This window comes from Acomys russatus, chromosome 7 (assembly GCF_903995435.1).
Source record: "Acomys russatus chromosome 7, mAcoRus1.1, whole genome shotgun sequence".
Classification (NCBI taxonomy): domain Eukaryota; kingdom Metazoa; phylum Chordata; class Mammalia; order Rodentia; family Muridae; genus Acomys; species Acomys russatus.
Window position 1 is genome coordinate 45,124,575 of NC_067143.1, and position 26,462 is coordinate 45,151,036.

At 40.8% G+C, this 26,462-nt stretch overlaps 1 protein-coding gene and 1 non-coding gene across 2 annotated transcripts; both read right to left on the reverse strand.

The window, feature by feature from the left end:
* Positions 1-9,487: 9,487 nt before the first annotated feature.
* Ddias (DNA damage induced apoptosis suppressor) lies at positions 9,488-26,375 on the reverse strand. The gene is made up of 6 exons (XM_051148945.1): positions 26,216-26,375; positions 24,865-24,956; positions 18,124-18,252; positions 14,617-14,778; positions 13,662-13,779; positions 9,488-12,295 (listed from the first exon to the last, which is right to left on the reverse strand). Exons 3-6 carry the CDS (start codon positions 18,234-18,236, stop codon positions 9,968-9,970), a joined length of 2,721 nt encoding a protein of 906 aa, XP_051004902.1. The 5' UTR covers positions 18,237-18,252; positions 24,865-24,956; positions 26,216-26,375; the 3' UTR covers positions 9,488-9,967.
* On the reverse strand, positions 15,413-15,551 carry LOC127192481 (small nucleolar RNA SNORA70). The gene has a single exon (XR_007830968.1). It is a non-coding gene; the product is annotated as a small nucleolar RNA SNORA70 (small nucleolar RNA).
* Positions 26,376-26,462: the final 87 nt, after the last annotated feature.

The following is a 26,462-nucleotide window of genomic DNA, read 5'->3' on the forward strand; positions in this document are numbered from 1 at the left end:
GCTTTTTTTTTTTTTTTTAAAGAAACAAGTAAGCTGGGCATGGTGGCTCATGCCTGCAATTCCAGCACTCAGGGAGGTAGAGGCAGGTGGGTGTCTGTGAGGCCAGCGTGATCTACAAAGCAAGTCCAGGACAGCCAAGGCTACAGAGAAAACCTGTCTCAAAAAAACCAAAACCAAAACCAAACCAAACCGAAAACAAACAAAAAAGAAAAAAGTAGGAACAAAAAAAAAAAAAAAAAAAAAAGAAAAGAGAATTCATGGTCTTTGGCAAACTATTAAAGATTAAATACCCATTTCCTTAGTACATGCAAAGAGGAGATGAACACATAGAAAGCCCACTAGTGATGATGGGCATGTTGGATCACACCTGTAATGCCTGTACTCAAGAAACTGACGGTCATAAGTTTGTAGCCAGCCTGGGTTACACAGCAAACCTATCTCACAAAATAAGACAAAATAAAGTTGAACAGCAACCATATGCTCTAATCTTGAGAATGACACAGACACCTAAAATCAGGAGGCTTATGTAACCCCAAATGCAAGCAGCCAGAAATGATCTCCACAACACACTGTTGTCAAATTACAGCTCAAAAATTAAAATCTGCAAGACAAAAGTCCCAAGTCACACATTTAAGGGCAACTCCATCAGAGTCTAGCAGATTTCAAAACAGACAAGGAGAGACTACAATGACAGGTTATAAGTCCCAAGAAAGTAACAGCCAACTACAGCTTTCATAACCAACACAAATTACTTTCATAACTCTTCAAAATTTAAGGAGAATGATAGACCTTCTAAGACAAGGGAATCTGAGGAAACTCATGACCACTCAACATACCAAAACTTAAGAAGACCCACAAAATACATTCCTAAGAAGGTACTTTATAGCACTGAATGCCTACGTTAAAAAAAAAAAAAAAGATTTCAAATAAAAATCCCAATGATGGCACTAAAGGATTTAGAAGATCATGAAAAAGTGAACCCCCAAATTTGTACAGGAAAAAAAAAAAAAAAGATCGAAGCAAAGAAGAGTGGAGTAAAGCTGGTTGTGCTGGCTCACTTTTTTAAGGCAAGCCCAAGCAGGAGGGCCATGAGTTCCAGCCTGACAGGGCCTACAAAGTGAGCTCTTGTTCTTGTCCAGCCTAGGTGACAGACTGGACACACATGGTCTCCTAAAATGGAACCAACAGGACATAGAAAACCTGAGCAGAAAAATAATTAATGAGATTGAATGACTAATAAAGTCTCCTTTTAAAGAAACGTCCATGAGGCAGGAGAGATGGCTCAACAGTTAAGAGTAGCTGCTGCTTGCTGCTTTTTTAGATAACCTAAGGGCGGAGTTTCCTTCCCAGTACACACATCAGGTGGCTCCAATTTAACTCTAGCTCCTCAGTACCCTACGTTTCTGGGCTCCCTGGTACCTGCACTCATGTACACATACCCACAGATAAACACACGCCTATATATAATTAAAAATAATAAAAACAAATCTTAAAAAAGTGAAAAGTCCAGGACTAGATTTTATCCAAACTATCCCCGCCACCCCCAGACATGGTTTCTCTGTGTAGCCTTGGCTGTCCTGGACTCATTTTGTAGACCAGGCTGGCCTGGAACTCACAGTGATCGACCTGCCTCTGCCTCCTGAGTGCTGGGATTAAAGGCGTGCGCCGCCACACCTGGCTTCTCCAAACTCTTACACTATCCTATAAGATGTTTCTGGGTAGTTAATAGTGCCCATACTACCTTTTGCCAATACTTGAAAAAGACCGCATATTTGGTCTTAGGCAATAAATGGAAAAGTGATAACAAGGACAGAAGAAAGAAAACATTAGATTGATGTCTAAAAAGAAGACAAGGGCTGGAGAGATGGCTCAGCGGTTAAGAGCACTGGCTGCTCTTCCAGAGGACCCAGATCCAATTCCCAGCACCCACACAGCAGCCGACAATTGTTTATAACTCCTGTTCTAAAGGAATTTGGCACTTTCACACAGACATACAAGCAGGCAAAACACCAATGCACATAAAAATAAAAAAGTCTTAAAAAAGGAGGACAAATGCAAAAAGGTACAGAAAAATACTGGTAAGTCAAATTCAACAGCACATTAAAAAGATATACAGCATGACCAAATTGGTTCCATGGTAGGGATGAAAGGATGGTTCAATATACATACAAACACATAAACATAATATACCACATAAAGAGAATGAAAGATAGTGCTGGGCATGGTGGCGCATGCCTGTAATCCCAGCACTAGGAGAGGCAGAAGCAGGTGGATCTCTGTGACTTTGAGGCCAGCCTGGTCTACAAAGTGAGTCCAGGGCAGTGATCCGCCTGCCTCTGGCTCCCAAGTGCTGGGATTAAAGGTGTGCACCACCACCGCCTGGCCAGGACAGCATTCTTATACAGTGTGGTACTAGAAGTTTTAGCCAGAGCAATTCAACCAGAGGAAAAGCGAAAGTCATACAAACAGGACAGGAGGGAATCAAATTATCCTTGTTCTTAGATGACATGAATCTATCCATAGAAAAATTTAAAGACTACCAAAAGACTATCAGAGGAGATGAACACTATTTAAAAACAGGATATAAAGTCAGAATAAAAAGCAGTTTTCCTATATATCCATCAATTTGTTTTGAAAGAAATCATGAAACCAACCCTATTCATGACATGCCCCCAATACATACCAAAACAAAAAAACTCTTGAAATGAACCTAAGGAAGTAAAAGATTGTTCCCTGATAAATCCTGATTAAAGGATGCTGAGACATCCCAGATCCACAGTTTGAAAGAATACAGTCAAAGTGTTGTGCTACTCAAAGTGATCTACAGATCAATGCAATCACCATTAAATACCAATGACATTCTTCACCAAACAAGGGAAAAGATAATCCAAAAATTCATAAAGTACAAAAGACCCTAAACACCTCAAATAGTACTAATAAAAATGATCAAAGCTGAAAGCATCACAATATAGCTGATATATAGTGATTCAAATATACTACACAGTTGCAAAAAACATGCTGCGGAGAAAGGATGGTCTCTTCAACCAGTGGTGCTGGGAACTGCACATCCATATCTAGACGACTGAAACTCACCCCTTACTTCTCACTGTGCACAAAACCAACTTAAAAAGAATTAAAGATCCAACTAAAAGACCCAAAACTCTAAAAATATCAATGTTAAAAGAAAAGATATGGAGAACACTCCAAGATATTGGTACAGGCAATGGTTGCATAGATAGAATCTTCAAAGTACAAGAAACAAAAGAAAGGACTGACAAATGAAATTACATCAAACTAAAAAGCTGTATATAGCAAAGGAAACAATCAACAGTGAGAAGAGGCAACCCACAGAACGGGGCTCATCTGACACAAGTTCACATAAAGGTTACATGGAAATATAAAAAGAGCAAATGATTTGTATGAACACATCTCAACAGAAGAAATCCTAATGGCTAGTGTAGTGGTTTGAATGAGAACAGCCCTCGAGAGGCTCATGTTTGAATACTTGATTCCCAATTGGTGGTCTGCTTAGAAAGGATTAGGGGGTGTGTCACTGGGGACAGGTTGTGAGGTTGCAAAAGCCCGTTCTAAGCCCAGTCTCACTCTATCTCCATCTCTCCCATCATATGTAAACTCTCAGCTACTGCTCCACCACTAGGCCTACCTACGACCACCATGATGATCATGGACCACCCTCTGAAAAAAGTATCTAATACTTTAACAAATTATCCTCTTTGAGTTGCAGGCTTCTTTTCTTCTCCTTGGATCTCTCACCTTAGGCATTTATTTTACAATGCTGATTTATAAAGGTCAGAAAATAGCCAGTAATGGTGGCCTTCAGATAAGGCATACACCAGGCACTGAGGTGGTCCCAGCTGAGACAAGGTTGGAAATCTACACCTCCAGGGACACTCCCCAGGAATGCTAGAAACACGTCTTCTGACTTGGGGAACATACAGACTCAAGATGACAAGAAAGTGGAAACAATGTCTTGATCCTACTCAATTCACCTCCCAAGTCTATTCTGGGCTGTTGCTGCAGACTGTAATCGAATGGGATCTTGGGTTTCTTGTATAGAACAGCAACAACAATCCATACTTTCCTTATTTATCTATTACTTATTATATGCCAAATAGTGTTTTAGTTACTCACCCTACAGCAGGAATGAAAGTTCAGTTACTCTGAGGATCTGTCTCATATGGAAAGCAGTAAAAAAAAAAAAAAAAAAAAAAAAAAAAAAAGGAAATACATAGTATGTATAATTTGATAGTTATGGAGATAGTAAGCTGGGGCAGGAAGCAAGGTAGAGATAGTGCAATGTTATTTTACATATACATAGGATGGTCAAAGGAAGGCCTCAACAATAGCATGCTACTTAAAACAGATATGAGGGAGGTGAAAGGAAAGAGCAGTGTACCTGATGTACTTTGGTTTTAACTTCTTTGGTTTAACAGAAAGCCTGAGCCAGCTTTCTGTGGCCTGCATCCTTTGGATTCCCGCTGTCTAAAAACGCCTATCCAGGTTTTCCTATATCCAGAAGCAGTGGTACCCAAATTGAGGCTCCTAACCCTGAGAGGTCATTGCATATAATATTCCCAAGATGATGCTTTACCACTGTCCTCCTAGTCACACAGCATGGCAAAAGATCTCTCTCCTCTGCTCACCCATTTGCTGGAGGATCACTGCTTTCCCCAATCCCACAAGTGGGTCTGAAGATTGAGGACTTGTGAGGAGGGAAGAATCGCCTGACTATCATAGGGCTTACCTTTTTGGTAGCAGCTTCTGGGTCCTGTCCCTTCACCAGGAAAACTGTTCAGATGATGCTACATTCAACCTGCTGATCGGTGTGATGATGTCTCTGGTCCTCCTCTTGTCTAGGATCCTTTTATTTCCTCCAAAGGTTTCTTGTAGTCTTTCCTGTTTCTTGCTGAGAGAGACCATTTTAATTTTTGTCTGCCTCTCAAAAAAGCACCCTCTAGCCTGCTATTTTGTGAGAAAAATCACCAAATTTGCTTTTCAGTAACCCAGAGAGATCCCTTTGTTGCTCCTGCCCTTTTCTCATCCACTTTTTTTTTTTTTTTTTTTTTTTTTTTAACAAACTCAATGTATGCCAGTGTAAGTCACTCAGGTCCTCCAGTCTCTTCCATGCAGTAATAATCTGTTCTGCCATGGGCCTCAGCAAAACCACTGAACCTCCCTACCAGTTCTATAGTTCCTGGCGTGTGGGCATGTGCATTTGAATGCAGATGCCTGCAGAAGCTAGAAGACAGCATGATTCCCTGGAACTGGAGTTACAGGTGGCTATGAGTTGTCCAATGTGAATGCTGGGAACCAAACTTGGGCTCTGTCCAAGCGCAGTAGTTGCTCTTAAACTGCTGAGGTATTGCTCCTGCAGCATCTTAGCCAAGCAGTTTAACCTTATTATATAGTGGGGCAACTTGATATGGTGTCTCCTGGTGAGATATATTAATGCACAACATAAATCATGAGACACTTCTGTGCAAAGTCTGAATCTAACCAAGTCTTTAGAGCTGATATTCAGTACATACTGGGAGTAGAGAGTAAAAGACAGCATAACGAGCAAACATACAAATCCAGAATGCAGGACACACTTCAAAAGTATTTTCATCTTCTTTTCATGAAGGCAGAGTTACAGAAAGTAAGAACTAAGGCATTGAAGGACACCAAAGAGACAGCCAAACACTATGGACAAACCTTGGTAAAATCCTCATATGACCATTTAAATATACATAGGAAAATTTGAATAAGGGTTGCTAGAAAACACTGGAGAATTCTTTTTCATGTAGTGATACTGTGGCACTATAGAAAGCTATTCTTTAAAGGAAACTCATGCAGAGATATTAGGGATAAAATGTCCTATCTGAAACCTATCTTTCAATGGCTCAGCAAACAAAACAAAAAACCAAAAAACTATTAATCTAAATACTACATGGAAAGCAAATACACTGTTCTGGTTGGTTTCTGTTAACTTGAGAGAAGCTGGTTAAGAGGAACTTTATCTGAAAGAAAAGTGCCTTTCAGATTGCCTGTAGACAAGTCTGCAGTGCACTTTCTTGATTATAATTGGTGTAAGTGGGTCTATCCTGTAGCTGACCTATGCTACTTTGTGGGATTTTCTTTCCCCACCCTCTATCCCTCCCAACCTCACCCCCTATCACTAGATAAGAAAGGAGAGAAAGAAGGGGAGAGAGAGGGAGAAATCCTTGAATCTAATTTCTTTCTTGTTTCTTTGCTGAGCATGACAACCAACAAGTTGCAACCAACCCCCCTGAATGACCAAAACCCACCCACTATCTATTGAGGCTCTAGCATTGATATATACTTGCTGGAAAACCCCCAGAATTCCAAAAGTCACACAATCACAGAAACTATCTGCAGCTGGCAAAGCCACAGGTCTGCTGGAGGCAAATGAACGTCAGCTGCTGCACAGCAATCCCACATCCCACACCTGGGGTTAAAACGAACACATTCTTAATTTTATGTGGTTTTGGTCTGTGTTTTGTTTTTTGAAGACAGGGTTTCTCTGTGTAACAAGCCCTGGCTGTCCTGGACTCACTTTGTAGACCAGGCCGGCCTCGAAGTCATAAGAGATCTGCCTGCCTCTGCCTCCCCAAGTGTTGGATTAAAGGTGTGCGCCACTGCGCAGGTTGTGTGTGTGTGTGTGTTTAAAAGAATGCCTAAGTGTCCCTCAGTAGAAGAATGGATAAAGAAACTGTGGTACATTTACACTATGGAATACTACTCAGCTATTAAAAACAAGGAATCCCCAAAATTTGTGGACAAATGGATTGAACTAGAAATGAGTTAACCCAGAAGCAAAAAGAGTCAAATGGTATATACTCACTCACTTATATCTGGACACTAGCTCAAGGGGCATGTCCCATGAAAGTCTTCATTTACCAGGAAAGTGGGACAGAGGGGAGGACATCCTATTGGGACTTTAGGTGAGAGAAGTATGGGAGAATGGGGAAATAGAAGGATCCAGAGGGTCCTAGAAACCTACAAGAATAACATTATGATGGGCAGATCTGGGCCCAGGGGTCCTGCTCAAACTATGGCACCAGCCAAGGACAATACGTGCAGTAAACTTCAAAGCCCTACCCAGATCTAGCCAATGGACAGGACATTCTTCACAGTTGAGTGGAGAGTGGGGTCTGACTTTCACATGAACTCTGGTGCCCCATATTTGACCACATCCCCTGGATGGGGTTGGCCTGGTGGCACTCAGGATAGCAGGTTACCAAGAAGAGACTTGATACCCTATGAGCATATACAAGGGGAGGAGGTCCCCCTCAATCACAGTCATAGGGGAGGGGAGTAAGGGGAAAATGGGAGGGGGGAGGAATGGGAGGATACAAGGGATGGGATAACAATTGAGATGGAATATGAATAAATTTATAAAATATATTAAAAATTCTCACTATAGGGAGTAAGATGTGTAGTAGCAATGTGCTACTCCTGTGTAGGTTAAGTTGTTTAAGAAAGCAAGCTGCATAGGCCATTGAGCCTGTGATGCCTGTTTTAGTCAGTTCCTGCCTTGACATCCCTCGATGATGCACTGTAATATGAAAGTGTAAACAAAATAACCTTTTTCCTCTCCAAGTTCCTTTTGGTCATGGTCTTTACCATGAGTACATACACACAATTTCTGTTCATATAGAAAGTTTAATTGTGGAAAACGAAGACATACTTTCTATGATCACTCCTAAATATGGAAATATCAAATTAATGCATATTTAGATTGCAGCACAAAAATGTTTGATTTTAAAAACTGCTTTAATCTGAGTTTCTGATTTTCAAAAAGATGTGTTTGTTGTGCATTTGTGGTTTATGCATATGCATTTATGTAGGTCCACATGCCTGTGGTGGGTCTAAAGGCTAGACAAGGGCTGTAGATACAGGTACTGCAGGAAACCTGCCTTGTCATTTGGGTAATGAGATCTGAATTCTAATTCTCATAATTGTGCAGCAAGTGCTATTTGGCACTGTCACTATCTCCAGTGTCTTAAGTTCCACCAAAGACTGTTAAGTGAATTTTTAGCTTGCAATTAGTAGAGAATTTCCAACCATCTCTGAAACGATCCTAAACATAACTGTCATTTTGTACTACACATTTATGCAAAGCAGCATTCTTATCATTAACAATCTTAAGATCAGAATATTAATTGTGAAAAACATTGAAGACTTTGTACTGGAGACCAAATATTCAGTCAGGTCTTAATCTTCACATCTGCACCACTGCACTTCCTGTTTAGTACTGATACTGCCAGCATCTGTCTTATCCAACAGACTAAAATGTTTTGAGATTAATGACCTTTTAGCTAGCCTTTTGTTACAAACTGAGCCCAGCAGTTATCTGTGTGCTCCCACCCTTGAGTTTTCCTGAGACAGGGTTTCTCTGTGGAGCCCTGGCTGTCCTGAACTTGCTCTGTAAACCAGGCTGGCCTTGAGCTCAGAGATCCACTTGCCTCTGCCTCCTGAGTGCTGGGATTAAAGGCATGTGCCATCCCTGCCCGGCTTAGCAATTATGCTCTTAGCTAATGATAACGATATTTTGGTTTATGTGGAAGTCCATGCTCCTGTTGTCTGTAAAGGGCAAGGAAGTTACTTTTGAAGTGGCATTGATGACTGCCAACTCAGTTGAGAAACATAGAAGGCTTTGGTGACAACACCCACCCCCCACACCAATTAAAAATAAAAAGAGCTTAAGACAGGAAACTATGGAAGAGATCTCTTAAAAACTGTGACAAGGATGTTGAAGTGTAGTTTTCCACAACTGCGTGCCTCTGGTGGGAGTGTGTGTGTGGAAGGATTCAGTCTTAAGGGAAGACTACTGGGAGTATGACCATGTTCTAGTGAGTATACAGGCAACACAAACTGAACTTGTATTTTTTTCCCAGTGGGTGAAGGGGGTGGTGTCACAAGGGTGGGGGGTAGACCTGGGAGGACTGGAAAGTGAGTGTGATGGGGTGCATGATGTGAAATTCTCAAATAATAATGTTATGATAAAAAAAGACATTTTTTGGCAGGGCAATGCCTCTGGAGACAGAGGCAGGTAGATCTGTGAGTTTGAGGCCAGCCTGGTCTACAAAGAAAGTTCCAGAACAGCCTGGGTTATTACACAGGGAAACCCTGTCTCAAAACAAAACAAAGCTGGGTGTGGTAGTTTATGCCTTTAATCCCAGCACTCGGGAAGCAGAGTCAGGTGGATCTCTGTGAGTTTGAGGCCAGCCTGGTTTACAAAAAGTCCAGGACAGCCAAGGATGTTAACCAGAGAAACCCTGTCTTCAAAAACAAAAAACCAAATAAAAAAGCTGGGCATGGTGGTGCATGCCTTTAATCCCAGCACCCAGAGAGGCAGATCTTTGTGAGTTTGAGGCCAGCCTGGTCTACAAAGCGAGTCTACACAAACAAGGCTACACAGAGAAATTCTGTTTAAAAAAAAAAAAATAGACAACATTTTGGCTCGTACAAAGATTTTATTTCTGGATGCCTATATTTTAACAAATACTTTTAAATATAATATCAACAGGTGAATACAGTCAATGTAAGATAAAGTGCTCAGTTACCTCATCCCAGTATTCTGGAGAAAAAAAGCCATGGTGAAACCTTGAAAGACCCAACAGCACTCAGTACAGTCCATACTCTAGTAATGATTTTCTGTAAGTGTCCAAAATATAAGGATTGTTTTCCGAGTCAGTGAAAGCAAAGCTTTGCAAACAGATAAGCCTTTACTTAAACTTTTTGAGGACTGGCTTCATATGAGTCTATATGGAAATAATTTTGGTGACCAACCGCTTTTCTTTTCAGACACTGAAATGGGCAGGATTTTGAAAATGGAAGGCAACATTTTACTTCTGAACAACCATCTCAAAATGGACTTTTCCTATTTTCAGCCTGATGATTTAGGATACTTGTTTTGTCAACTGTTGCTGTAAATATATTCTTAATTAAACATGCTGGTTTTATGTGTGACTTTTATCAGTTTCTTCCTTGGTAACTCCTTTAGGTAAGGGGAATAACGGACAGCAGGGTACTTCCTTAAACATGTGACTTTGAATCCAAGACTATCCGAAAAAAATACTTTTTTAGTGGTAGGGGGGATCCATTCAGCCATATCACTTTCAAGGCACTCAGCTGTAGGGCAAGGGTTAAACATCTCTGGTTGTGTCAAACTAGATAGAACAGAACTTCTAGATTTCTGGCCAGGTGTTTTTACATTCTTTGGGCAGGTGAGGGTGGCTTGATGTTTGCCATTTTCAGGAGAAATTTTTGTGGTTTTATAGTTAGCATTAAGATTTGAATATAAGGAAGGCACTATTTTGAAAGCTCCCCTTATGCCTTGAATTCTGTGGTGGAAGCCTGCAACTGGAGTTGACTGTGAACATGGGACAAAGTCTTGGCTTTCTTCAAAATCACATTCTGAGTCTGACTGAGACCTTGCTCTTGGATATCTCGATGCTGAAAGGTTTTGCAAGGATGATTTTTGTGAGGGCGGGCTGCAGTTCTCATTTATAGGATGATTTTCTGTGCAAGATGCTTCCAACGGTAACAAGATATCCTGTGACATTTTGGTAATTTCTGTTCCAATGTTCTCATCTTTAACAATATCATCAAAAAGATCAGCAGAAGCATTGTAGCTACCTTCATGATCAGCAGAGTAACTTTGTGTTAAGTTATTATTGATAGGCCTGTAAGCTATTTCTTTCAATGTGTTTGTACTTCCTGGACTACTGCAAAGGGTCTCTAAAGGATATGTGAGTTTCCGGCATATTGTAAAATTGTCATCTTGGTTATTTGACCATCTATAATGCTGCTTATTTTCTAATTTGTGAAGATCAGAAACATCACCGTATTTCTTAGAACACAAGCTTGCCAAATTTTCTTTTGTTTCTGAGTATGATTTTTCTCCATATCCATTCAAATATTTGTTATTGAGATTAAAAAGGTCACTTGTTGAGGTACTAGGCCTGAGTGAGGTTTCACTCCTTTGTTGTAGGATCCCAGTAGTGTTCTTTTGGGTAACTGATGCTTCCGTTCCTTTTGAAGATGTAAACAGAGCCGATAAGCAAGTATCTGGTAGGAAGTACTCTGAGGTATCACTTCTATGACTGCCTAGAGAGACAGCCTCTGCTGTCACATCTGGTTTTGGGTCTTCTTGAATTTGAGGACTTGTATTAGACTCACAGTTGGAAAAGAAGGTCTCTTTCCTAGAGTTTGCTTTCATCATTGCTTGTGATGATTTTAAGTGTAAAGGTGTTATATTCAGACCTCCAGTATTTCTGCAGGGAGTCACTGATAACCTGCTGTGGTTTGTGTGGAATTTATCAATATCTTCTATACCCTGTTTTTTATCCTTAGCATCTGTCTCACTTACAGCAATCTCACTTTCAACAACTGCTAGAAACTTGTTCAGGCTTTCAGAGAGTGGTAGATCGTCCCAAATCAAGGAGTCACGGTTCTGGGAGGCAATCACTGTTTCTTCAGGTTTGAGTGATAACAAAAATGCAGATCTCTCTTGAAGAATGGTGGTACTGTTTACTTCACGACGCTGGTAACATGGGAGATCATATTTGGAATAATCACTTTTTTCTGCTTTACTGTAGCTTTCTGCATTATCTGTCTCAAAGGGTTCTTGCATTTGCAAAGGGAATAAATTAGAGTCAGACAGTCTAGTTTCATAACAACTGCTGAAAGCTGGACTTAGATGTTTAGCTTGTGAACCAAATTCTTCACCCAACTTTCCTGTTGTATTATTCTTGTCCATAGAAGAAGCAAGGCTCCATGAACTCTGAAGGGGATCATGGCAGTTCTTGGAATCAGTGACCTCAGAAAAGGAGATGTACTGTCTGTTTTGGTTAGGAGTACCACTGGCCACGATTTGTTCTGAAGCTGGAACATCATCATTAGCTGTTACTTGTGAATCAGTAGAAGTCAGCTCAAGAGATGGCGGCCAGAATCTGAAAAAATCATCTCTGCCACAGGACTCCAGAAAAGAGGATGTTTCCCCAAGGCCCTGTATGCTGCTTAGATCACTGTCTGAGCGATCTAAAGTGAGGGAATGGCCGCTATGTTCCTGAGAACCACAATGTTTCTTGATATTGAAACTGTGCAAAAGCTGGTTTAAGTAGTCAGCAACAGTAAAGCCTGTAACATGTGGGTCAGGTAGAACAATCTGGGAAGCCACCAGAGTTCTGACTTCTCCTTTGTACTTACAGTATGGCTGTAAATAGCTACAGGAATCTGAATCATGTCCATATACTTCTCCAAAATTCTATGAAAGAAGTAAATGAATTTAAATGAGAACAAAACAACTTTCTCTTGGTTGACGGAGGACATAAGAATGTAAAGGTTAAGGGAGAGATGATGATAACCCTTTGAACTCCAATCCTTTACTATTACCAAACGAATAACACATATCAAAGACTATGGGCTTAGCCACAGACTTTTTGTCAAACCCTTGCTTCAGCAGGAATGCTGGCTGGGGTCCTAGATATGATATTTATCCTCTCCATGGCTTATTTTTTCTCATTTATGAAAAAATGATTATTGATTAGCAATAATACAATCATACAATACTTAGCAAACAGTATTTATTCTATAAATGGTGGTACTATTATATTTGTGAAAGAACAGAAAGAGGAAAACTAAATTATGAAATATTTTAACAAAATAAAATTAAGAATCAGTTTATCCCTGTCTTTGGGTCTTCCTGAGCACCCCTCCCCCCACCTTTTAAAATTTTATTTATTACTGTGTATATAGTGTTCTGCCTGCATGAGGCCAGAAGTGCGTATCAGTTCACATTATAGATGGTTGTGAGCCACCATGTGGTTGCTGGAAATTGAACTCAGGACCTGTGGAAGAGGAGTCAGTGCTCTTAACTTCTGAGCCTTCTCTCCAGTTCATTTAGTGCCCATTTGGTAGTGCTATATTCTCTCTACTACATCCCGTTTAGAATGTAATCAAATTTACATTTGTTCTTTTTAGTTTAGATCAGTTTGTTCCCATCCCTTTAGTCAGTATATTTTAATACTTTCAACTGTTATGTATTTAATGTATATGTATTTAATTTAAGAACATTCTTTTTAGTCTATTCTTTTTGAGACAGGATCTTATTACGTAGTCATGGCTGGCCTGGAACTTGCTACGTAGATCAGGCTGGCTTTGAACTCAAAGACCCATCTAGCTCTGCCTGCTGAGTGCTGGGATTAAAGGTGTGTACCACGATAACAGGTTTTAATCTATCTTTAATGAATATTCAGATATTTACCTTAAAGGTTGTTTCTCTCCTTTTATAGAAGACATAGATATTTACTATGTAATTTGTATAGAACTTAAGAGTAAAAGAGAAGTAATCTTTCAAAACCAAATATCAACATGTTTTCCAATTCATAATGAGTCCACCCTCTCCCCTTTTAAAAATCTAAAAACATTGACTTGGGCTTCTTTAGCTTTTAAAATAGGGAATAGCAGCCTATAGTGTTTAAATAGATCACATGTAAGCTGTTTTTATAGTTTTAAGTGCTTGCATAGTCTATAATATCTATGTAACTTCTAAGGACAGATTGGGAAATTACAATCATTTCATTACAATGGGAATCTCAAAAGGACATTTAAGAGAAAGATGCTTCAATTACCGTCACTCCAAACACAAAGTTTTGTCCAACAAAACAGTTTTCTACTGCTTTGGTCAATAGGCTCTGAATTCTACCACTGTCCAGGGTTTCTGGGATTTTATTAGAATCCTCAAGGTACCTATGGAAGAAAATAAAGTGATGAACTTTGAAATTTTACCTTGCAGAAGACACAATTATTTTAAAACATGGCATAAACCTTGTCAGTTATGTATAGAGAAAAAAAAAGCATTACTGTGGCATTTTATTTGTACTAGGTTCCTGCAGCACAAAAGGAAAAAACAAAACGCTTAAAGCACCCCCAAATCTAACTTCTCAAATGTCAACAGACACCTGTAAGGTCTGGGGAAGGAGTGTAGTGTAGACTAGTTTGTATAAAGTTTGTCCTTAGTTCAGTCTGCAGCTCTGTAAGGGGGAAAGGTAGATGCTTGCTTAGTCTTCAGAGCCCATGATACACCAAGGAAAGTAAAAGCTGCAGTGGCAGTAGTGGCCTTTTCTCCTTCTTTGCAGTTGTAGATGTGGTCCTTCTAGTGTCACTTTCCTTCAAATGAGTTTGCCCTAAGGTGCAACAATATAAGCACATGATTCTTCTGAAAATTGACTACGTGAAGAGGGAAGAAGGCTGACAATGAGAAAGCACTTTATTTATATGGATTCTTAAAGTCTCACGGCTGTGTCTTATTAGGGCAAACTCAAAGCATCAATCTGCAAAGTAAGTGACTAACCTGGATTAGAGTTTTATATATTTTAATTACAGAACAGTTGTTCCAAACTTAAAACATAACTATGTATTTTTGAGAAATTTTCCTTGTCCAGTAGATATCTTTTAAGGAAACTAAATGGCCTGAACTAAAGAGCTTCTTTTTAGTAAATGCCAAATACCTTCAATGCATGTATTTCTAGTCCTAATAGCATGCTAGAAGAGCAGTCAGGTAAAGAATGCTTTAAAGAGCCTTACTTGTGTAAACCAGTGGCAGTAAGTCCAAAAAATGTATCTAAGCAGCTCCCAAATACAGTAATGACAAATAGTTGGTTGGATCTTGCCACTTTTAAGGAAAGTTTGTATCTGTAACTGGCACTTTCAGCTTCACCAGCAGAGCCGCACTTGGGACAAGCAAACCTAGAGAAGTTGGGGAGAAAGCATAGAGGTGTCCAAATTTAGGATAGTTTGTATACAAATATTCATAGTAAATTAAATTCTAATTTCTCCTTACAATCAACAACCTTTTTCCCTCCCTCCTGAGACAGGGTGTGTGTGTGTGTGTGTGTGTGTGTGTGTGTGTGTGTGTGTGTGTGGTGTGTGTGTATGTGTGTGTGTGATAATTGGCCCCCTCTGTTATGTAGTTAGGGGCAGCTTCGAACTCCTGAGGTCATTTACCATCAATCTAGAGTCATGCACTACTATACCTAATATTATGACTTCATTATAGATGTAAGTAGTACCAAACTACTAAGAAACTTATGGGAGCAGTGCAACAACAACAACAACAACAACAACTAATTCATCTGCATTAAATTTGGTAAAGCCCCACTTCTTTGAGAGTGGATCTTTTGGAGGCGAGGAAAATTGATCTTGGGTCCATGCAGGTCCTCAATTACCCGCTCCTTATTCTGTAGCTTGGTGTGGATGTACACACTGACCTGACGAGGCCATTGTGAACCCTAGCCACTGTGCCCTGGGGCTTCCTCAAGGTACCCCACATACCTATCCGGAGGCTAGACTGGGACAGCATTAAGATAAAAGACATGACTATCCGTGTCTTCAAGATCCTTTAGGGAAACCCATAGAGGCAACAGGCTGCATCCACTCCCAAGGTGGCTGCTGTTTACAGCCACCGCCTGCCACACCCCTAAGAGGAACACTTCATTTGAGATAAAAGTCTTTCACTGCATCTAGAACTCACTGATACTACCTGCCAGCAAGATGCAGGCATTCTATCTCTGCGTCCCTGGACTGGCACTACAGGCTCACAACTGCTTTATAAAAAACATGGTGTGGTCTTCATGCTTACATAGCAAACACTTCACTGAGTCTTCTCCTTAGCCCTCAGGATATACTTTAAGTATTTCTACTACTTAACCTGGGCGGTTAAAAAAGAAGTCTCCACAAAACATCCACTATGGCTGTTAATGCAAGAATTTGGGGTTGAAATAGGATCTACAAAGGCTAAGGTGGGGGAACTCCTCACAAACTTGGTGGCTAAAGTGGTGGGTAACAAAAGAGAAGAATTTTTGTTTTCTTTTGATGGTGGCTGACTTTAGTAAGAAAAAAGGAAAGCAGAGGTGAAAATAGAGAACGTCAAGCATCACCCTTGAGTTTTGAGGTATTGTCAGTTAACATGATTAGGCACAGGTTACTTTCCAGTGGAGTAAATTTCCACAGGTACGGACCATGTGCTATGGGGTTGTATGCATCTGAACGATCCAGCAGGAGCTCTTTTCCTAGGGGATTTTAAGTAGGAATCTGAGTACAAACTGTACTGTTAGTTCAGAGGTAGCATGGTGAGAATGAATGCAGACCACAGTCACAGTAGCCTTGACTGTTTCTACCTCTAACTAGCTGGGTGTGTGATTTGGTGCAAGTCACTTGTTTCCAAATTTGGTCATCAACAATAGCATCCATTTCATAAACATCTCTTCTATTGAAGGGGCACAATGTCTGCAAAGCTCCTAGTAACCTGTCTAGCATACAATAAGCATTCATAAATGGTCTACTTTTGGTAACACTAGTCTAAAGAGCTAACTGGTATTATTATTATTCAATTCAAACTTTTGTGAAAGATAATCTTTGAGATAACCCTTGGTTTGTTGGATATGGAGATGTAGGCCTGTTATTCCAGTTCTTGGGAAGCAGAGGCAAGAGGATCACAAGTTCAAGGCCAGCTGGCTTATATCTATCTCACTTGGAAAAGATCACAAAGTTTTAAAAATATTTTATATCTGTATATTACATCTATGCTAACGCTTATACATTATGCAAATATTCTAAGTATGGTATATATATTAACTTACCTAATCCAAATAAAAACTCTACGAGGTAGATGTTTTCTCCAGTTTTAGGCCCAAGTTACTAAGTGATCTATGCAAGCCCAAACAGCTATATAACTGAGAGGGCTAGGGATGATATGGTGACAAATGTTTATAATCTCCCTACTTGGGATGCTTACACAGAAGGGCTACTACAAGTTTGAGGTAGTTTGTGTTACACAGTGAGTTTCAAGCCAACCTGGGCCATAGAGTGAGACCTTGCCTCAATCCCCAGCCATCCATAAAAGTGGCAGCGGGTAATATTAAACTCAGGCACCCTGGCTTCACAAAATAATGCTGTTAACCCTGATCCTTCTCCATACCCCATTCAATTCTAACTTGACAAGTGACCAGTGAAAATTATTAGCTCACTACTTTTATTTATTTATTATTAACATCTTTATCTGATGTCTAGACACAAAGTTGCCAAAGAACTCCAAACCTAACTTTACTTCTACTCTACAAAGATAGGTGGTATATCTTGGGCTCTCAGCTATACTTGGCTACAATGGTATCATGGTATTTAGATGTAGCCAAACAATATTGTAGTTTTTGAACAATAGACTGTTGGGTTTCAGACCCTGGACAAGTAGCTGAGGGGCCTATCAAAGTGGACCTGGCTTCCAGATTCTCCCAGTATCTCTCAGTCCCTACCTGTTACAGGGCATGGCTGGCGTTCCTCTCCTCCAGAGGCTCTTCACTATATAAGCTAGACATTTTTGGTTTTCTCTCTCTGCCCCATAGCTTCTGTCTCCCTCTGCACGGTGACTTCCCTGACTCTGTTCCTTGGGCCCAGTGAACCCGCCTGAAAGCTGCCCCCCCCCCCCAATAAATTTGCCTTTATACTTTAATTTGGCTTGAATCAGCTCATTTCATTGGTAGACAATACCTATCACCGGTTACTAGCATTTGAGCACATCTGACCTGAAATTCTAAACTTCAGAGTATTTGCAAAAGATTCTGAGCACTGATATGACTTGAAAAGTTGCAGACTTTGAAACCAGGGTTACCACAGCAGAACTATGAGTTCCAGACCAGCCAAGGCTGCAGAGATCCCCATTCACTCAGAAACATACATGCATCTTGGGGCATTTGCATTTCAGGCTTAGAGCAGGGATACTCAACCAACAAAGTCCATGCAAATAGTTTTAAATCTTCAAAATTCTGAAATCTAAAAGATGTTGGGGTCCAAGCATTTTATATAAGTAACAATAAGCACAATGCCAGCTACTAAGTTTACCTATATGTATTAAAAAAATAACTGAGGAAAATGAAAAAACAAGCTTCCCCCTAGAAACTGGATTACCACTCAGTCCTTTTCTAGGATTAATAGAAGAACCAACCCTGAGAATTCCTGAGAGAATCTGATGTCCTGGTATAGTGAATTTAGAGTCACAGAAAGTGTCTACACTTGTATTTCCTTTCACACAGTCTTTACCTTTTGGAGTCAAAGACTATCCGAGAGAGGCACTTTTGGCATGATGGATATATAAAACTTGAGTTATGGAGAGCAAGTACTGAGGCAAAAAGGAATTTCCGTCTTTTACTCATGTGTCTAGCCTTCGTCCTACAAAAGAAAACAACCATGAGGCTCGATGCAAATGTTAAATCACACATGAAGATCATTCTTATGAAAACTAATCAGCCAACATTGTCTTTGTTTCATTATCAAAGTGAAAGCAGTGTCCTTTTTCCCCCCCCTTAATCTGGAAGATTAAATCTGGGGCTATGTACCTAAAAATCAAATATCCATTACTGAGCTACATTCCAAGCCCTGTAATGATATACTGAGAAACTATTTTTTTTTCCTGTTTAATTATTAAAAGAAGTAGGAAAACTGGATTACTATTTTGGTAATTCAGGAGAGACATCACTTAGCTGGTTCACTTTTTTTTTTTAAAGCAAAAGATAAAGAGTTATGTTTACAATTTTAATGGGAAGAATATTCCATGAACCAACATCTTTCTTCCTCCTCCCCATGCTTTTGAGAGTTCGCCCTCCAGGCTGGTCTTGAACTTATGGTGCAGGCCGTGTCTGCTGTCTTAGACTCTGTGAGTTCATAAGCACCTTGATCATGTTGATTAGTCCTTCATTCCCTCTGGCTCTCACACTTTTTCCACCTCCTCTTCTACAGAGTTCCCTGAGCCCTGAGTGCAGGGATTTGATGGAGACATCCTGTTTAGGGCAGAGTCTTCCAAGGTCTCTCACTGTCTGCATAATGTGTACTGCAGGCGGCAGGTTCTCTGATGACAGCTGAGCAAGGTACTGATCCGAGTGTAACAGAATGTCAGCAGGAGTCATCTTACTGCTAGCTCTTGTTGCTATTATTTAGAACAGTAGTACCTGGTTTTAACCTAGGTCTCTAGGCTTGTTTGTTTTCTCAAGAGAGACAAAGTGTGGAGTTGGAAAAGTGGGAAGGAACTAGGGGGAGATAGGGGAGTGGAAACCATGATTAGCATATATTATAAGAAAAACTGTCATAAAATACAAACAAGATTTTTTCCAACCAGAGCTAAAAAATAAAAACTTGAAGATTCAAGTTAAATATACAGACCACTTATGCATATTCTGGAAGGGAATGTAGAAAACCTTAATCCTTTGTTATCTTTGTTTTGAGACCCATAGGTATACCTGATTAGGTTGCACTGCTTTGACAAACATCTATAGATATTCCTAAATTTGCTCGCCACCTTGGAAATCCTTCTTTTTCTAATTTATTTATAGTGCATTGGTGTTTTACCTGTGTGTATGTCTGTATGAGGGTATTGGATTCCTTAAAATTCAAGTTACAGACAGCTGTGAGCTACCATGTGGGTTGTTGGGAGTTGAACCTGGGTCCTCTAGAAGAGCAGCCAGTGCTCTTAACCACTCTCTCCAGGCCCCACCTTTGAAATCTTTAAGAACAAAGTAGAAATTATGATATAATTTACATGGAAAAAGCAGAAAAGGGGCCACCACAACCTATCGTTAGTGCTAAAACCTCATGCTCCAGTCTTGTTTAGGCAGCCATGTGGATGCGATATTTCTGTCACATGAGTCCTCTGGAGGAGCAACCACAGCTCTTAAATACCGAGCCATTTCTCCAGCCCCTATTCTTGTTTCTTGCCTCATATCTTACTGAATGCTTCACATTTCTTTGCTGCTTTCTATTCATGCCTCTTTCAAATGTTATTTTACTTGCTAGGCTAATGCTTATTCTGTAAGATTGTTCTTCAGGTCTTCTCCAGGACGCATGCCCAGGCCACGTGACCCTACTTTTCTTACCTACCGCTCACTCCATTACAGGAAAGTTACTTGTTCCATATATTGCTTCTGAACCACAGAGCGCTCTTGAAAGGATCATCTCTTCATATTTCTAGTCTATAGCTCCACAGCTGTCAATCCCAGCACTAGGGCTGCACATATGCGTACAGCTACAGTGTTGGGGATCTGCACATAGGTCACCAAGCTTGCAGAAGAAACACTGATACCACTAAGCTATCTCACCAGCCTTCAGGTCTTAAAATTGGGATTTATATTGTGGGCCAATCTTTAGGACATTCAAAAATATTCTTTATGCCCTGTGGGTACCATGCCTTGGCAGGTATGCCTGTGTTGCTTAAGAAAAGTAGCTGAGCACCAGGGGTGCTGGTGCACACCTTCAAACCCAGCACTTGGAAGGCAGAGGCAGGTGGATCTCTGTGAATTTGAGGCCAGTCTGGTCTACATAGTGAGTTCTAGGACAGCCAGGGCTACACAGGGAAACCCTATTTCTAAAAACCAAAGGAAAGAAAACAACACACATATACTGCCCCCCCCCCCAAAAAAAGGAAAAGAAACATAGCTGAATTTGAGCCCAGGAGCCAAATAGTAAGCAGTGCTCCTCCATGGCCTGTTTCAGTTCCTGCTTCTAGCTTCCTGCCTCGGCCTCCCTGTGATGGACTGCAACCTGTAAGCCAAATAAGCCTTTCCCTTTCGCCTTCAAAAAGTTATTTATGAATTTTATTACACAGAAACTTTAGATGGACTGATCTGTAATTTAGCAAAGACACTGTGCTGTAGTGTGGGCACATACTTTTCCCCTCAAGTGCTAGGGGATTAAGCCACTGACCTCAGACATACTAGGCAAGCACTTTACCACCAAGTTGCATTTTCAACTTCTTTTGGATAAAGGGTCTTACAAGTTTCCCAAGGCTGGGCTGGAATCTCCTGACTCAGCCTCAAGTAGGTGGGGTTACAGATCTGTGCCACTTGGCCTGTCTAGACAATACTGCTCAACAATACAAGAAAAACTTAATATAAGCATGACATTTTGGAACTGACTTTTTTTTTTTTTAAATCATGCAATCATGAATTGCTACATTTTAAGAAGGTTGGCTATTGCCTTTTACTTAAGGGTTTATTGCCCTCTAGTGGATCGAATAGGTAGGTTAAAAAAACAAAACAGAAATCCTGTGATAGGTAAATTATAAACATGAGAACAACTTAATATCTGGCTTGCCTTGTAATTTTTGATTCTTTCTATTTTGATGCGAAGGATGATGGTATAGGATGGTATTTCCATTAGGTCCATCAGTCAACAAAACTTGTTCCAACTTAATAAGATGATGGTATAGTATAGCATTTCTTTTAGTGCCATCAGTCACTAGCCACTAGATTTATGTTCTAGTATAAAAGATGACAGAAAATGAAGATTAAAAACAAAACAAAAAAATCCAAACCAAAATTCTGTTACTGTGACAAGTCATGTAAGTGAAATATATAAAATAACATGAGAAAATATAAGAAGGGGACTGATCAGGTTTTTGCTTGGAGGTGGGGTGGGGTGGGGTGAGGAGACAGATAGGGTTAGGAAAATATTTTCTGTCAGAGAAAGGATATTAAAAGTCATTAAGATAGTGGTGGAACATGTCTTTAATCCTAGCACTAAGAGAGTCAGAGGCAGGCGGATTGCTGTGAGTTGAGGCCAGCTTGGCCTACAAATCGAGTCCAGGACAGTCAAAGCTACACAGAGAAACTGTGTGTGTGTGTGTGTGTGTGTGTGTGTGTGTGTGTGTGTGTGTGTGAATGTGAGGGGTGGGGCACACAACATGATGATACAACAACAAAAAAAAACAAAAACCAAACCAAACCAAACCAAATCATTAAGCCAGGTGGTTGTGGCAAAAGCCTTTAATCCCAGCACTCAGGGAGGCAGAGGCAGGCAGATCTCTGAGAGTTTGAGACCAGTCTGTTCTACAAAGTGAGTTCCAGGATAGCCAGGGCTGTTACACACAGAAACCCAGTCTCTAAAAACAAACAAACCACTAAAAAGTTTTATATATCTAAAATATTTTCTAAATTTATACTTTTGGGGGGAAAGATTTCTATTTATTTATATGTATGTGTCTGCTTCTATGTGTATATGCACCTGTGTGCAGGTGCCCACAGATCTCCTGGAACTGGTGTTAACAGTAGGTGGTTATGAGCCACTAGATATGGGCACTAAAAATTGATCCCAGGAGCAGCAAGGTCTCTTAATAGCTAAGCCATTTTCCCCTAAGTGCATAGCTTTTTTTTTTTTTTTTGTGGTGAGAGGGTTTCGAGACAGAGTTTCACTGTATATGTTGGCTGTCCTAGACTCTCTTTGTAGACCAGGCTGACCTTGAACTCAGAGATCCACTTGCTTCTGCCTCAAGTGTTGGGATTAAAGGTGTGCACCACCACACCCAACTGTATAGCTCTTATAATAATACACAAAAAATACCAGATAGGAAACAGCAATAACATACAACTAAAACAAAAGCTCCTCCTAATATCATACACATAAAAGTAGAAATAAGATTGGGAGGGAGGGAGGGAGGCGTCTAAGTATTATGGCACACAAAGGAGAACTAATTCCTCCTCTCCTTCCCCGCCCTCCCCGCCCCCCAGAGATTGCCTAAGTCAGTGTTCAAGAAGAAAAGCTCGGATAGGCTGAGTCTTAAAGCTATATGGGAGAACTACACCATAACCAGTGACACTGCACTAATTTATCATTAAAAAGAGTTGTAACAGGGAAGGGATACAGAAGCGTGTGCTCTCCCTCTAGCATGTGTGGAGAGAGGTGTCAGTGCACTGTAAACAGAAAGGGACTTAAGGAAGAGCCATGGGGTGATCAATTACTATGTGGAACATCCTCTTCACTCTAGAGCTAGTTCTGTCAACGGCATTGAGGCAGGATAGAAAGAGACAGTTATGGGGACATGAGAAGGGAAAGAAGCCCTTCACCTTGGGATCTAGTTTGCCTTTCTTACTGAGTCTGGGACAACAATGCAACTGATAAGCCATAATTGCATATGTAAATACATGCCCTGAGACTTGTCAAATATGTATGAACTTTCTTCTGGCTGGGATTTTTGAGTTTTAACACAATCACACTATTCTTTCCTCCCGAAACTTAAGCAGGCACTTCATAAGACCTCTTATGATTGCAATTTCAAAAAATCCTGTAAGTTAGTTCCTTGGAGGAATGTAAGTCACCCACAGGATCATATATAGTGAGACACTGTAAACACACGTTAGCATCTTTTGAAGGCTGCACCATGCCCTGGGGCTGTAGTTTTGTCCTTTTCCTAAATGACTCTGTCTAAATACTTAACTCACCAACTTTGCTCAGCCTAAAGTGCTTTTCTGGGGCTTAGTCAAGGATCAGGGTTAGCTGAGGAGGTCCCTACGGAAGAAGGAACCTTCCCGAGCTGCTGGTGGACACGCACAGAAGGCAGAAACAGCATTTAGAGCAGAAGGTGAGTATTGTTGAAAACTACTGTTAAAACATTAACGAGGAAAATCTCCGGGTGTACAACACAGCTTTTTAATTTTAGGTATCATTTCTGGGATATTTATAACATGTTGATGGAGAAGCGAACATTTCAGGTAGAACTAAACAAAACAAGACTTTGTGTTCAAGAACAAGATGCTATCTGTGGGTCAGGCAGATAATGGCTTCATTCATCAATGTGTATCAATAAAACAGTGCAAAGACTTCCATAATGTAATTTCTTACTTGAGAGTCAACTGTGCTTGGAAGTCTCACAAATTCAAAATTTAGTAAGTAACAAAAGCAGAATCCGTTTAAGCTTTCCTTGCCACAAAATCATCTCAATTTTAGTGAACAGCACTACTTCGAACGAGCCGTACAGCCCCAGACTCCCCCTCCCTCCCTCCATATACCACATCATATCCTCCACTTTTATTTTATTTTTTTGTTTTTGACACAGGGCCTCTCTACGTAGTTTTGCTATCTTGGAACTCACTATGCAGACCACACTGGCCTTGAACTTACAAAAATGTGCCTGCCTCCCACCCAGCTTTTTCCTTTGTAATATTTATTCATTTAGAATCTCATACAATATGCTCTTTCCCCTCCCCCACCTTCCTATCCATTCAAATCCAAGTTATTTCTCAAAAAAAACAAAACAAAACAAAAAAAAAAAAAACAAAGCTGGACATGGTGGTATATGCCTTTAATCCCACACTCAGGAGGCAGAGGCACAGTCATCTCTGTGAGTTTGAGGCTAGTCTGGTCTACATAACAAGCTCCAGGCTAGCCAAGGATACATGAGACCCCGTCTCAAAAAAACCAAACCCACAAGCCGGGCGTGGTGGCACACACCTTTAATCCTAGCACTCAGGAGGGAGAGGCAGGCGGATTACTGTGAGTTTGAGGCTAGCCTGGTCTACAAAGTGAGTCCAGGACAGCCAAGGCTACACAGAGAGACCCTGTCTCGGAAAAACAAACAAACAAAAAACAAACCCAAACCCACTATGGCTAGATATCTAGAACTTCTCCCTCCCTTTCCCTGTTCCTTTCCTTTCCAAGCCATGTCACATTCACCAACTTAATAGCAATTCTTTTTTTTTTTTTTTTTTGAGACAGGGTTTCTTTGTGTAACAGCTTTGGCTGTCCTGGAACTTGCTCTGTAGTCCAGGCTGGCCTCGAACTCACAGAGGTCCACCTGCCTCTGCCTCTCAAGTGCTGGGATTAAAAGCGTGTGCTACCACCACCCTGCCTTCTTTAGAGAGGACTTTCCAAATCAATGGTTATCTACTGGCCTTCCCCCCATTAAAGATAGGCTCTTCCTCTGTAGCCCAGGCTGGTTTCAAACGAGACATTCTCAATACTTGGTCTCTAGAGTGCCAAGATGTAGGTCACCACACTCTATCCAAAAAAGGTACTTACCCTTAGGACAGCAATCTCTTTTGTTAACTGAAGTCATCCAATATCTGGCTGTTCTTGGCATAACGGGAGGCACTTACAAATGTAGCTGAAGACTGAATAAAAAAATAAATAAATAAATCAGGGGCTGGAGAGATGGCTCAGTGGTTAAGAGCACTGACTGCTCTTCCAGAGGTTCTGAGTTCAATTCCCAGCAACCACATGGTGGCTCACAACCATCTATAATGTGATCTGATCATACTGTATACATAATAAATAAAATCTTAAAAAAAAAAATTAGAGTGCTATGATCTGGTTTTGCAGGGTCAGGAAATGCTTACAATCCAAGATGCTTTTTAAAAAGGCTTTGGTGCCACATACCTATAAACCTAGCACTTGGGAGACAGAAGCTGGATGATAAGGAGTTTAAAGCTAGCCTTGGGTGTGAAATCCTGTTACTGTAACAAAGAAAAAAATTGAAGGGCTTTGCAAAATAAGAAATAACAAACGAGCCAGAACAAGCCCGGGGTGTGGATGGAATAAAAACAAGTTTGGGAGGTTGAGAAGATGGCGCCTTTGTTAAACTCATACTGCCGTGGGGTTAGTGGTTATTCAGTATGCCATGAACAGAGTGTGCGATGTGCTGGTTTGATCTCCCACACTGATAGGTGTGTGTGTACCGGTACGGCCCGGTCTAGAGCGGAAGTTGGAGAGGCAGGCAGAGCTTCTAACCATAAGTTAAGGGATTTGAATTTAAACATCAGGGCAAAAGGAAGCATCTAAATCAATTTAAGCGAGGAATACCTTGGTCAAAATTTTCACCTATCTGCCTGGTCATATGGAGAAGAGATAAGCAGGAGAAAACGCTGGAAGGCTACTGTCACAACTGTGAAAACAGTCACAGGTTAGATTATGGTAGTGGCAGTGTTCGGTGCAGGACATGGATTTCACATGTATACTCGAGAGTCAAAGGAGTCTGGAAAAGTTTCAGTTTCTAGATCTAGCTCAGTATTCAGTAAAATACTTTCTCTGGGCAGTCAAATTAAAAAACAAACAAACAAACAAAACCAAACAAAAACAAAACTTGGCCAGCACCTAGCGTTACTCTGCATAGTAGCCAGCTGACATATTTTTACATCGCCCAAGCGGAACTAGAGCTTTTTCCTCTCTGGGCTTCTGAGGCTCGGCAGCCACAGTAAGTGTTGACAACATTCGCCAAGGAATATGAAAGTGATTGACTTTCCCCTCTAAGCTATCTGCCCTTTATGACGATGGATCCTGAAATAAATTCGTGTGGAGCGTAGGGCTACAGCGCCTCGTTAGGAGTTTCTCAACCTAGAGCCCCCGCCAAGAACCCCTTTCTTTAGCTTCTCACCTGAGGCACAGGACCGAGACAAGCCCGGGCAACCACCAAGGGACGCCCGCCGCTCAGAAGCAGCGGCTCACCAAACGCCAGCAACCGAATCTCCCGCGTCCCCTTCCGCCGGAAGTACGGTCCTGCCGGAGCGTTCAGAGAGCCAATCAGAAAAGGCTACAGGGGCCGTGCCCTTCCTCCCAGCAAGCGACCCTTCCTGTCAAATTGCGGGTAGATTAGGGATTTGAGGGACGTTCTTCCCCGACTG

Bases quoted from the DNA above. Each gene is read 5' to 3' on its own strand.
- Ddias (XM_051148945.1), bottom strand. From the start codon at position 18,236: ATGAGTAAAAGACGGAAATTCCTTTTTGCCTCAGTACTTGCTCTCCAT. The intron at 14,779-18,123 runs GTAAAGACTGTG...CAACTTCTCTAG, and splicing joins ATAGTCTTTGACTCCAAAAG to GTTTGCTTGTCCCAAGTGCG. The intron at 13,780-14,616 runs GTAAGGCTCTTT...TTTCTTCCATAG, and splicing joins ACTGCCACTGGTTTACACAA to GTACCTTGAGGATTCTAATA.